This window comes from Salmo salar, chromosome 22, assembly GCF_965601325.2.
Source record: "Salmo salar chromosome 22, fSalSal1, whole genome shotgun sequence".
NCBI lineage: Eukaryota > Metazoa > Chordata > Actinopteri > Salmoniformes > Salmonidae > Salmo > Salmo salar.
In genome coordinates this window covers 26,794,623-26,807,094 of record NC_138312.1, presented here as the reverse complement: position 1 = coordinate 26,807,094, position 12,472 = coordinate 26,794,623, and the positions used below count along the sequence as shown (strand labels likewise).

Genomic DNA, 12,472 nt, shown 5'->3' with positions numbered 1-12,472 from the left:
TACTCCCTGTTCACCCATGACTGCGTGGCCATGCACGCCTCCAACTCAATCATCAAGTTTGCAGACGACACAACAGTAGTAGGCTTGATTACCAACAACGACGAGACAGACTACAGGGAGGAGGTGAGGGCTCTCGGAGTGTGGTGTCAGGAAAACAACCTCTCATTCAACGTCAACAAAACAAAGGAGATAATCGTGGACTTCAGGAAACAGCAGAGGGAGCACCCCCTCTGTACAAATCACAAACAAACTGAATTGGTCTACTCACACAGACAGTGTGGTGAAGAAGGCGCAACAGGGCCTCTTCAACCTCAGGAGGCTGAAGAAATGTGGCTTGTCACCTAAAACCCTCACAAACTTTTACAGATGCACAATTAAGAGCATCCTGCCAGGCTGTATCACCGCCTGGTACGGCAACTGCACAGCCCACAATCACAGGGCTCTCCAGAGGGTAGTGCGGTCTGCCCAACGCATCACCGAGGGCAAACTACCTGCCCTCCAGGACACATACAGCATCCGATGTCACACAGGAAGGCCAAATAGATCATCAAGGACAACAACCCAAGCCACTGCCTGTTCACCCCGCTACCATCCAGAAGGTGAGGTCAGTACAGGTGCATCAAAGCTGGGACTGAGAGACTGAAAAACAGCTTCTATCTCAAGGCCATCAGACTGCTAAACAGCCATCACTAACACAGAGAGGCTGCTGCCTACATACAGACTTGAAATCATTGGCCACTTTAATAAATGGATCACTAGTCACCTTAATAATGCCACTTTAATAATGTTTACATATCTTGCATTACTCATCTCATATGTATATACTGTGTTTTATATAATCTATTGCATCTTGCCTATGCCGCTCTGTCATTGCTCATCCATATATTTATATTTATATATTCTTATTCCATTCCTTAGATTTGTGTGCATTAGGTCATTGTTGTGGAATTAGATTTCTTGTTAGATATTGCTGCACTGTCGAAACTAGAAGTACAAGCATTTTGCTACACTCGCATTAACAACTGCTAACCATGTGTATGTGACCAATAAAATTTGATTTGATATTATTGAGATGCATCCATTGACCCAGAAACAGCTTCTTTTAATCCTACACAGCTCAGTCTACTTCACTTTCTCTTTCTCAACAGCCATATTGTTCTTAGTTCTGGCCTCGCACAGTTTGGTAATTTCATGAATTCATGTTCCCCCTTATTGCATCGATTGTATTGTCTTCCTGTTATCGAACGTAGCCTATGCCTACATATTAGCTATTATGCTGAACATTAATTAACGGCAGTATATATAACTTTATTAACAAAGTCATTTTCTAACTAATATGGTCGCTATTTTGGTTGGAGATATGCCTAGTAGGCCTATGCATAACTTATTTCACGTTAGGCCGTAGGCCTAGGCTACAATGTTAGGTTTGTTTCACCGTGCTCTTACACAAGCTTTTGGTTTATGAAACTTTATTTAGCACTTACTTTACATGAACCACTAAATATTATACATTTTGCAGTCATTAAAAGTCGTGTTAAAATTTGATTAATGTCCCGGGCCTGCCCTGGGTTATTGCGTTCGTTTTAGAACCGGCTGCTTCCCGGGCGTGAGCCAGGTGCTCCGTTTTAGCTGACGGCAAAGACGGCTCAAAATAAAGTGATGTACACTACCGTTTAAAAGTTTGGGGTCACTTAGAAATGTCCTTGTTTTTGAAAGAAAAGCAAATATTTTTGTCCATTAAATTAACATCAAATTGATCAGAAATACAGTATAGACATTGTTAATGCTGTAAATGACTATTGTAACTGGAAACTGCAGATTTTTTTATGGAATATCTACATAGGCGTACAGAGGCCCATTATCAGCAACCATCACTCCTGTGTTCCAATGGCATGTTGTGTTAGCTAATCCAAGTGTATTATTTATAAAGGATAATAGATCATTAGAAAACCCTTTTGCAATGATGTTAGCACAGCTGAAAACTGTAGTCCTAATTAAAGAAGAAATAAAACTGGCCTTCTTTAGACTAGTTGAGTATCTGGAGCATCAGCATTAGGTTTGATTACAGGCTCAAAATGGCCAGAAACAAATAACTTTCTTCTAAAATTCATCAGTCTATTCTTGTTTTGGGAAATTAAGGCTATTCCATGCGAGTCATTGCCAAGAAACTGAAGATCTCGTACAACGCTGTGTACTAATCCCTTCACAGAACAGCGCAAACTGGCTCTAACCAGAATAGAAAGAGGAGTGGGAGGCCACGGTGCACAACTGAGCAAGAGGACAAGTACATAAGTATCAAGTTTGAGAAACAGACGCCTCACAAGTCCTCAACTGGCAGCTTCATTAAATAGTACCCGCAAAACACCAGTCTCAACGAGGCGACTCCGGGATGCTGGCCTTCTAGGCAGAGTTGCAAAGATATTAGACTTGCCAATAAAAATAATAGATTAAGATGGGCAAAATAACACAGACACTGGACAGAGGAACTCTGCCAAGTGTGACAAAACCTCACATTTTTGATATGCCACATCTGTTACATGTTGTGTTTATATTTTTGTTCAGTGTAAATATGAATCTTGAAGTGCAGTGTGATTTGAAATAACTGATGAAATGTTTTAAATCGATATTGGTCTATTTGAAGAAATCATTCGGCTGATATACTACATTTTTTGAGATTCTGTTTTTTGTCAAAAAGCCTGTGTCATCTTGTGGTGGTCAAAAAATACCATACCTACTCAGTCTGCGCTCACATTAACAATAGTTGTCTGGGCTATAATGCGACAAAAGTTAAATACTACATTTTGGCAAGTGTTCGTTTAGCGTCTCGTTCTTGCCCGTTTAAAAAGTAAAAAGAAAAAAGAACTATTAGCTGCAGCTCTTGATTAAATAATTGCAATGATAATGGCCATACATTCTGCCCAGACAAAGGTCGCCTTTAGTTCGGAGGATTATTATTCAAATTCAAAACAGTAACAAGCTTTAATTAAACACGCTAAAGGCACGGAGGAAGAGAGGGCATTTCTATGGTCGCACCTCTCCCGCTGCTGTTCCCCGGTGGCTGGTGGTTCTTGCCGCCACCGGACTTGATAAACACGTTTGATGCTGGTTGTTTACCCCATATAACCAAGCCTTTAGTGTTCGGGGCGAAAGGGACCGCATCAGAGCAAAGGATGCTTTATCCCTAACCGCTTCATTAGCGCTCTCTGATTCCCACATTAGTTTATTGTAAGAAACAACTTTTATCACACGACGTAATCAGCGGGCCCAGAAGAATAGAACATACGGACTATATGAAGTTTTTCTTTTTGTCTTATGTCTTGTTTGGGTAACAATAGATGTCTCAGCACAATACCAGACTTCATCATACAGTCATACCAGAAACCTTGTGGTAAATAGCGTGTTCATCTTCATTCCAAAACTCCATTTTGAAATTAGGGGATGCTTTTATCAAGAGTAGGCTATAGACCAACATTGTGTTTTTATAATTCTTACTTGAAGGGATGAAAGTTTTCCAATGCCTATAGGCGAATTCTTCTGTACAAACCACTCCATGTTGTGCTTCATGTTTAAATGATCATATTATCACTATTGAAATGAATTTCGTTCAATTATTCAGAAGTTAATTTAAGCACTGGCCTCAATGTAAGTTTCTTTTTTTTTCAAAGCAATAAAAAGGTTTCTTCTTAATATGAATAATTTCAAGTGCTTATTATTCGAAATTGCTCACGAAATCGGATTCATTGAGTGAATCTTTATCATGCATTAACACCGTTAGATATTACTGTGCACATTAGGCCTATGACACTGTATATTAATGGACGGATTATCAAGAGCTGGCTATGTTCGAGGGCACGGGCTTTCAGTTTTACGCAGCTTCCACATCAATGTCATGTGTGGAGTTGGTCACGGGGGTGACCTATCCCAGTTAATAACCAGAGGCTGTAACCGTTTTTAGCGTCACCAAACCACACGTATGCCTACTGGATTATAAACGCATAGATTCATTACACCTGCCTTTCAACGGCAGAAAACGTCAAGGTGAGCTCATGACATTGCAGAACTTGGAGTAAAAATAATAAAACGCTTAGTGTTGTCATTTATGGTTGACGAATTTGGTTTCTCGTTTAATTTAATCAGTAGACTAGGAAACGTGTGATGGTTCCGTATTTTACCGTTTACATCTTCCCACTCACAGGTTGAATTAGACGAAGAAAACGTCAAACATGCCCGAGGCCAACGGCAGGCTAATCAGAACAATTTAGTGGGCTTTATTAAATATCTTCCGTATTCAATTATCTGTTGCCTAGTTCAAATTCACTGAGATTTACATATACATAAATACTACATCACTCAATTGATTCTCTACACAATTCGTTCATCAAAAGTGCTATAGGCCTATGCGTAGTATAATACCTATAGGCTACACATTGGTCTATGAGCATAACATTGTTATAGTAGCCTATAGCAAAAATTACTGTGACTTAGCCTAGTATGCCTTTGCTGCATATTGTGTATTTTCACGAATAAGACAATCACGCCAACCCATTATAATGGAATCGGATGTTGTTTTACTGTAAAATACATTAGGCCTACATACTATTCAATAAAAGCCACATTGACTGACTGATATTTCTACCTAATGGCTTTTTCAGTCTGTAAACGGCTTGTAATATGTATGATTGCGACCCCTGGTGGCGATCTAGCAAACTACATCACTGATCGTAGCAGGCAAGTGCAGCATGCTGCACCTTTTAGCACATCTGGTTGAACTTAGTCACACACATCCTCAATTGTCAAGTCTTTGTTATACATTTCATGTGCATGTAGACTAGTTTGATTGAATGATTGCAGTTATATGTCTCTGCAAAAATTGTGAAACAATGCATTATAAACTAAATTGAATACATTATTTAAACATTAAACAGAATAAAGGTCACTGTCCCAAGTCTTGTCCCTGTCCCTTCCCTTATCCCTGTCCCTTCCCTGATCCCTGCCCCTCCCCTGCAGATCCTTGTTCCTCCCCTGCAGATCCCTGTCCCTTCCCTGATCCATGCCCCTACCCTGCAGATCCCTGTCCCTCCCCTGCAGATCCCTGTCCCTTCCCTGATCCATGCCCCTACCCTGCAGATCCCTGTCCCTCCCCTGCAGATCCCTTCCCCTCCCCTCCCCTCCAGATCCCTGTTTCTCCCCTGCAGGTCCCTGACCCTCCCCTCCAGGTCCCTGGTCATGTTCCTTCTGAGGAGTTGCTTCAGCCCCCTTGAGGAAGGTATGAAAGTGCTCTTCTGTGTTGAGCTCAGGTTTCTTCAGCAGCAGGTGACATTTTGGCAGATAGTAGGCCACCATCAGTCCCATGTTACTGAGCAAACTGACAGATACATGAACGATGGAGCGGTCTTTGTCATTCAGACTGGTATAGATGGGGATAAAGACCACCCAAACCACGCAGTAGGTCAGGGTGGAGAAGGTGATATCTCTGGCCAGGTTGTACTGTCGAACGGTCTTCACAGCCATGAAGGTGCACATGAAGGATGTGAGGGCCAGGAGGCCATTAAAACCCTGCATCAGGCCCAGACCTAAAATGGGTTCCACAGGGCATCGCAGGAACTTCCTCACAAAGGTCACCTTCATCTTGGCCAGGTACTGGGATAGAGAGGGCCCTTCCTGGACATAGTAGCCACAGATCCCTGCCTGCACTCCACAGCAGGCCAATACTAGCAGACAGCCTCCAGGGCCTCTCAGTGTATCCAGATGAAAAGGAGCCTTGCCAGGGAATTCTGTCACGTACACAATCTGAGGGAGGACAGAGAATGAGCTATTCCAGGATTCATGATACTCTGCGTCTTCCTCACTCATATTCATCCAAATGTCTCCTGAACTGTTGGATTTTTATATCAAAGAAAACCTATTTAGCTATATAATATCTCCATGATTCATGTTTGTTTTGTGTTCCACAGGTCTAGGCCTTACCTGCAGTGAGATGACTAGGATGATGGACAGGGTGACCGTTTGGAAAATAGAGCTGAGGGGCAGCTGCAGATGACACACCAGCTCCCCCGGCTGGCCCAGGAACAGCAGCAGGCAGGCACAGCCTCCCATCAGGCTGAGGAGGGCCACACCACCCAGGGCCCCCCCAGAGGCCCTCACCAGCGGAGATCCCCGGTGCTGCAGGAGCAGGACCCCCACAGCCCCCTGACAGGCCAGCATCACCAGCATGGCCAGCAGCAACCCCAGGGACTCAGGCTGGCTCCAGGTAAGGAAGTCAAAGGTAGGCTCGGTGCAGTTGGTGCTACGTACTTGGGACCACTGGCCCTCTAGACACTGGGTACACTGGATGTCCACTTGGAGACAGAGAAGGAGCAGAGACGTGGTTAGAATGATAGAACCAGATAAGAGTAGAAAGTCTTATAAGACCACCACTCACATCTTTCAATTTTGTACATTTATTGGGCATTTTTTAAACACAATGTTGGCAGTGTTTGACAAAGGTGTAAAGCTGTTAGTCTGTTCATCTGTTAGTTTCAGCATGTTGCTCAAGGAAAATATCAAAGAAATCTACAAAACCAAATCACAAGAGTGATGGCCTTTTTAAGGACTAGATTGATGGATGTCATTTCTGTGAGTGTTAATCACCCACTTGTGCCATTCTGGAAGGTGCCCGGCAAACATTCAATACAGTCATAGCAGCAGGAATGGAAGCCTTTCACTCTGCGCACCTGGCCAGGGCCACACTCAGAGGAACAGGTAGACTCAGGGGCCTGCAGCAGAGGTGGGGTCAGAGAGGATGTGGTGGTCAACACCACAGGAGGCTGCTGAAGGGAGGACGGCTCATAATAACCGCCGGAACGAAGCGAATGGAATGGCATCAAACACATGGAAACCATGTTGTTGTTTTTTTTAATACAATTCCACAAATTCCGCTCCAGCCATTACCACGAGCCCATCCTCCCCAATTAAGGTGCCACCAACCTCCTGTGGTAAACACATTTAAATGAAGACTTTTTTACGTCAAACATTTGAGCAGCTTTAACCAATAGTGGTGAAAATGTAGTTTGGTGCATAAAAGGAAAATGCAATCTACTCTAGCTGAACATACCCAAGGAACTTAGAAAAGTTACCACTTTGTGGAGCATAGCTGGCACATTAAAAAGGCTTAATCCCAGAGGTAAAAATGTGAAAAGCCGATAAAATCCAACATTATGTTTGATGAGGAGATGGGGCGGCGATTACCTTAGTACTGCCTGTATGCCATTGGATGAGGGTGTTGTTAATTGACAGGTTCTTGTAGAAGGAGCCGACATCTTTGAAACTCAGACTGTTGTTTCTCCAGACCCACTGTAGTACGTTGTAGCCAATGTTTGGGTTTCCATTACTGTCAAACTCAAAATGACTTCCATTTAGACTGAAGTTTACCTTCTTCAGCACCTCCAACAGCTGCAGGGGGAGAGTATTGTTAATTACATTTGTAAAAGTATCCTTGCACATTCTCACATAATCATTATCTGGGAAAAAAAGTACCATGAGGGAGAATGTACCTGCCAGGGATAGACTTTGCTTTTAGCGCCCCTCAGGCAGCTATTGGCATTGCACCCGAGCAGATTGTGCAGTGCGTGTGCAACGCTGTAGATGGCAGCATAGACACTGAAAGCTGACCTCAGCAGTATGGGCTCTGTCACTAGATGTAAGTTGTCTGGGGACAGGTTCCAGCAGTCTGGGCACTGGTTCATACCACGGGTTGACTCTGTATCTGGTGAGGGCTGCCTGGCCCTCTCTTCTCTGATCCTGGAGAAGAGTTCCCTTGTGTAGGGTGTGAGCAGGGCCAGGGTCTGGCTCTGGAATGTGAAGGCGATGATAGTGCCCACAGTGTGGATGTTTGGGAGAGTTGATACGTCTCTGTGCAGGGCCCAACCATCGCTGGCCACCCACACACCTGTCAGATTCCTCCTGATCACCTGATCACAAACAGCATGTTGGTATCGTAGCAATGGTCATTGAAATTGTTAAAATGTTTTTAAAACTATTGTAATAAATGAAATAGTTGGAAAATAGATTATGTAACTCCAAACTTTTCGATTTTTTTATAATCTATCAGATATTGACTGAATTATAGCACATAAAACATTTTACTGACACGGAAAAATAATGAATGAAGTTCAGGGATTTTGGTGGGAATTCAAGTATTACATTTATTGTCAAAAGTAACTTTCTTTCTTAGAATGCACTCATATATACATTTTCTTATTGTATCAGGTATTTTTTTTTTTATATTTTGTGTTAAAATAAAGAAAATCATATGTGCCTCATTTCCATAAATACGCAGGGTATATTTACATATATGAAAACATTAACATAAAGGGGTGGAACAGGGCTGAAACCACCAAACACCTGCTCTGACTACCCTACCAGCACTCACCTGCTCTGTCTACCCTACCAGCACTCACCTGCTCTGTCTACCCTACCAGCACTCACCAACTCTGTCTACCCTACCAGCATTCACCTGCTCTGTCTACCCTACCAGCACTCACCTGCCCTGTCTACCCTACCAGCACTCACCTGCTCTGTCTAACCTACCAGCACTCACCTGCTCTGTCTACCCTACCAGCACTCACCTGCTCTGTCTACCCTACCAGCACTCACCTGCTCTGTCTACCCTACCAGCACTCACCTGCTCTGTCTACCCTACCTGCACTCACCTGCTCTGTCTACCCTACCAGCACTCACCTGCTCTGTCTACCCTACCAGCACTCACCTGCGCTGTCTAGACTGCCCCATTAATTACTGTTGATTTAAATTTTCTCTTGCATAAATCAACAAGTGTGTCAATAGCAGGATACCTCCGGATTTAAAATCAATGTGCTTGGCTCTAGATTACACCTGTCTAAACATACTTTACATTGTTTGCGAGATCAGACATAATATCACTATAGTCAGTGTTCATTTTCGGGAGTTGCTTTCATTTGAGCGAATCTCATTTGTAAACACTGTATTAAATTATAACTTTTTTCAATTCCAAAAAAAGGAACACACATCAAAATAAAGTTATCTTTCTTCTCTTTGTTGTGATGTAAGTGTGAAGATGGTGCGTTAGATCCTAGATGAAGCTTTAGGGTTCTTAGAAATACAACGGAAAGACAACGTGTTCCATTGAGCCCATTTCAGCCATTACCGGGGTGTGTTTGACAAGTCATTACAAACATTTCATAACATACATAAACGGGGGAAAACAACAGGCACAAGCAAGAGTATAAGAGTAGCAGGAGTACATTTCATTAATCAATCCAGGGAGATTTAAGTGACAAGTGGTTTTGCACCCCTCAAACACAGGAAACAGATAGCTGAAAAAAACTGATCCTAAGATGGGCGGGGCATGCACGTTGCTACTTACAGACAAATGTTCTAATCTGAATTTAGATACTGTAAATGAATTGCATTAATGTACTTTAAAAACAGTCAAACCAATGGCTGCATAAAGCTTTTTGAAAAGCTTGTGAGATTTTACAATTTTGTCGGTCTTTAGAACTCTTATGTGACTTGCTATCTCACTGACCTCAGTGAAGAAGGCTCTGGCAGGCTGGGCGAGGGAAAAGACCACCACCACTCCCACCTTGGCCTCTGCGATGCGGTCCAGGATCTCTCTGACCACTGGCTGTGGGTCACGGTACATAGGGATTAACCCCTCGTAGCCCACACAGATGGAGCTCTTTGCTGCCAGGGTGGAGAACTGGCGCTGGCCCTGGCGTCCGTACTCATCCTCACTGCCCACCACGGCCGCCCAGTTCCACTGGAACCTGTTTAACAGATACACCATGGCCTCCACTTGCCTCTTGTCACTGGGAACAGTGCGCAGGAACGATGGGTACATACTCTTGTCACTGAACAGGTCACTAGTTGCGAGGTAGCTAATCTACAGAGGACAGAGGGATGATGGTAATGAGACATAAGTAGCATTGGTAGATACAAAAAGCAATTATGTCTCCACTGCAGTTGTATCTCACATTTTCATCTGTGTTCCACCACAGCACACAGTTCAATCAAAATCATATTTGAGCGATTGTCAAACAATGGACGAATCGGAAATCTTCATTTTGCATCATATTAAAAGAGGATGACATTGTTTGCATTGAAAGATAGCATTCCATCATGTGACCATACTAACCTGTGGTATGAGGAAGAATCCCAGTAGTTTTCCTATGACTGAGACCATCTCTGAGGTGGATGGGCCGATGACAGCCGCCACACGGGTCACGTAGTCTGTGTAGTTACACATGACGGCCAGCTCTCGGCTGGAGTCCTCAGTGAGGAAGAGGAGTGTGGGCTTCACGATGACGGCAGACTGCTTGCAGGTGTCGAAGATCTCATAGCCCAGCCTGATGCCAGGGAGTAGGGTGGAGTTGGCGTTGATCTCATCCACTGTGTACTTCATTACAAGGGCCATACCTAGCCCATGCTCATTAATCCTACCAGGCGAAGCACAGACAGGGAGGGGTTGTTACTGCTGTACTATAATTCAATAATTCAAATCATTTAAACGAATGAGAAGCAAGCACTAATTCGAATGAGATATGCAGAATCTGCTAAAATGATTACAGTATAAAGACACTTGATATAGGGAAAAAATTATATTCAGCAAAAAGTACAGTGGGTCTTGAATTACTGTACCTGTCACAGCTAATGTTGTCCGGCTTCACTCTGTGGCTCAGGTTGCTGGTGAGCTCATTGATGGGGAAGAGCCCCCCGAGGAGGATGTCTCCCGAAGAGTTAAACAGGTTGGTAGTGATATTCTGGAACCATGGTGGAGAGCTCTGACTGCACCCTGCTCCTAACACCCAGCATAGAACCAGCTGTCTCAATGGCACCGCCATGCTGCTGAGGGCAGGTAGAGACAGGCTAGGGGTCATGGCAAACATCAGAGAGAACTTAAAGCAGGCATCGGCGAATGCCAGTGTAGAAAGATGCATTGAGAGAAAGAGAGAGGGTCAGAGGGAAAGAAAAAGAAGGCACAGAGGCCAGGAGAAAGTCATTTGAAAGGTAATTTGCCATCCAACCAGTTACCGAGTAATGGAGAAGCTCACCTGTACTCGTACCTTCACAGCCCAGTCGAGTCGATGGGGAGAGCTCTACTCTCAGTCTGTCTGTACCTCCTGTATCTCCTGTATTTTGATGGGTAGTGAATAAAGTACTTCGGGTCAGGCTGCCCTGTACCAGAGTACAAGTCTCACCAGGGGTGTGCTGTTGCTTTCAACATGACACCGGAGGTCCATTTACATTTGTGGTACGCCTGAAGATGTTTGAAACAAGACTCCAACATATGGAAATTACCAGGCGACAGGTTCTTGTCAGACACTTCCAAAGTATTTTCCTGACATTTGCTTGTGGTTGGCTGATTAGGCCTTGTCAGTATTGTGCGTGGTTAGGGGAGGTTAGATGAGACGAGCGCTTTAATACCGCATGCATGATTTGCACAGTTTTTATAAGACAGTAAAACTTCAAAGGTGGCCTTGTGTGTGTTTGATGAGTTGCTGTGGTGTCTCCATTTCATAGGCATATAATATTTAGGAAAATCAGGTGTCAGGTGGCTAATCAACAGAAGCCAATTTGTCTCTCTCCTGTCCTTTTCTGCTGCCGATAGCCCTCTGTTAGTACAAGCTGTTAAACATTTGCCAAAATCTATATTAGCATTCTATATCCACTTCTACCATTATAATCTTAAAGTTAAGCTGGAGCTGTAGTTTGAGAGTTGAGATTTATTATATTTTCTCTCTCATCTGATGTTTGCATATTTGTATTCAGCCTGGATACTCAGAGTATTTTGCATTAACCTTTGCATGCCATCTTTTTGTCCATTTGCATCGAGATAGAACATCACATTTCCAGGTTCTTCCAGGTATTTTGCATGAAACAATAAACACTTTTAACCTTAACACACACCTTTGAAAAAGTTTTAGTCAGTATGATCACTACACCTTTGTACTGTATATAATAGGGCTGAACTTAAATGTACTTATTCACAGCTCTTTAACTGGGTGACAGAGGATCTGTCTGACAGACAGTGTATAGGTGTATTTGGACCCTAGTTAAAACAGGTACTGTAGTCTTTCTTCTATCTTGTCCGAGATCTTGACGTGAGCAGACACATACCAATGCTTGTGACGAAACACCTGATGTTTCACTTTAGTACAGTGCGTCTACTTTCCACCCACGTTTAAAAAAAATTACGCCATGCTACTATTTAGTTTTTATAATCAGTTTGTGATATAAAGCAAACTAAAGTGAAAATGCTATAAAACAGTTTTTTACATTTCTGTTCATATACAGTGCATTCGGAAAGTATTCAGACCCTTCACTTTTTTCACATTTTGTTACGTTACAGCCTTATACTAAAATTGCTTAAAAAAATGTTTTTCCTCATCAATTTACACACATAATGACAAAGTGAAAATAGCTTTGTAGACATTTTTGCAAATATATAAAAAAT

General features: G+C 43.0%; 1 protein-coding gene across 1 annotated transcript; it reads right to left on the bottom strand.

Moving 5' to 3' along the window:
- Positions 1 to 4,917: 4,917 nt before the first annotated feature.
- LOC106583048 (taste receptor type 1 member 3) lies at positions 4,918 to 10,934 on the bottom strand. The gene is made up of 8 exons (XM_014166808.3): positions 10,657 to 10,934; positions 10,154 to 10,454; positions 9,545 to 9,901; positions 7,533 to 7,949; positions 7,228 to 7,431; positions 6,635 to 6,755; positions 5,968 to 6,338; positions 4,918 to 5,790 (listed from the first exon to the last, which is right to left on the bottom strand). Exons 1-8 carry the CDS (start codon positions 10,902 to 10,904, stop codon positions 4,918 to 4,920), a joined length of 2,892 nt encoding a protein of 963 aa, XP_014022283.2. The 5' UTR covers positions 10,905 to 10,934.
- Between the last annotated feature and the right edge of the window lie 1,538 nt (positions 10,935 to 12,472).

Excerpts from the sequence above, each read along its gene's own strand:
- LOC106583048 (XM_014166808.3), bottom strand. The coding sequence starts at position 10,904 with ATGTTTGCCATGACCCCTAGCCTGTCTCTACCTGCCCTCAGCAGCATG. Across the intron at positions 10,455-10,656 it reads GACAACATTAGCTGTGACAG|GATTAATGAGCATGGGCTAG; the intron begins GTACAGTAATTC and ends TTCGCCTGGTAG. Across the intron at positions 6,756-7,227 it reads GGCATACAGGCAGTACTAAG|GCCCCTGAGTCTACCTGTTC; the intron begins GTAATCGCCGCC and ends CCTCTGCTGCAG.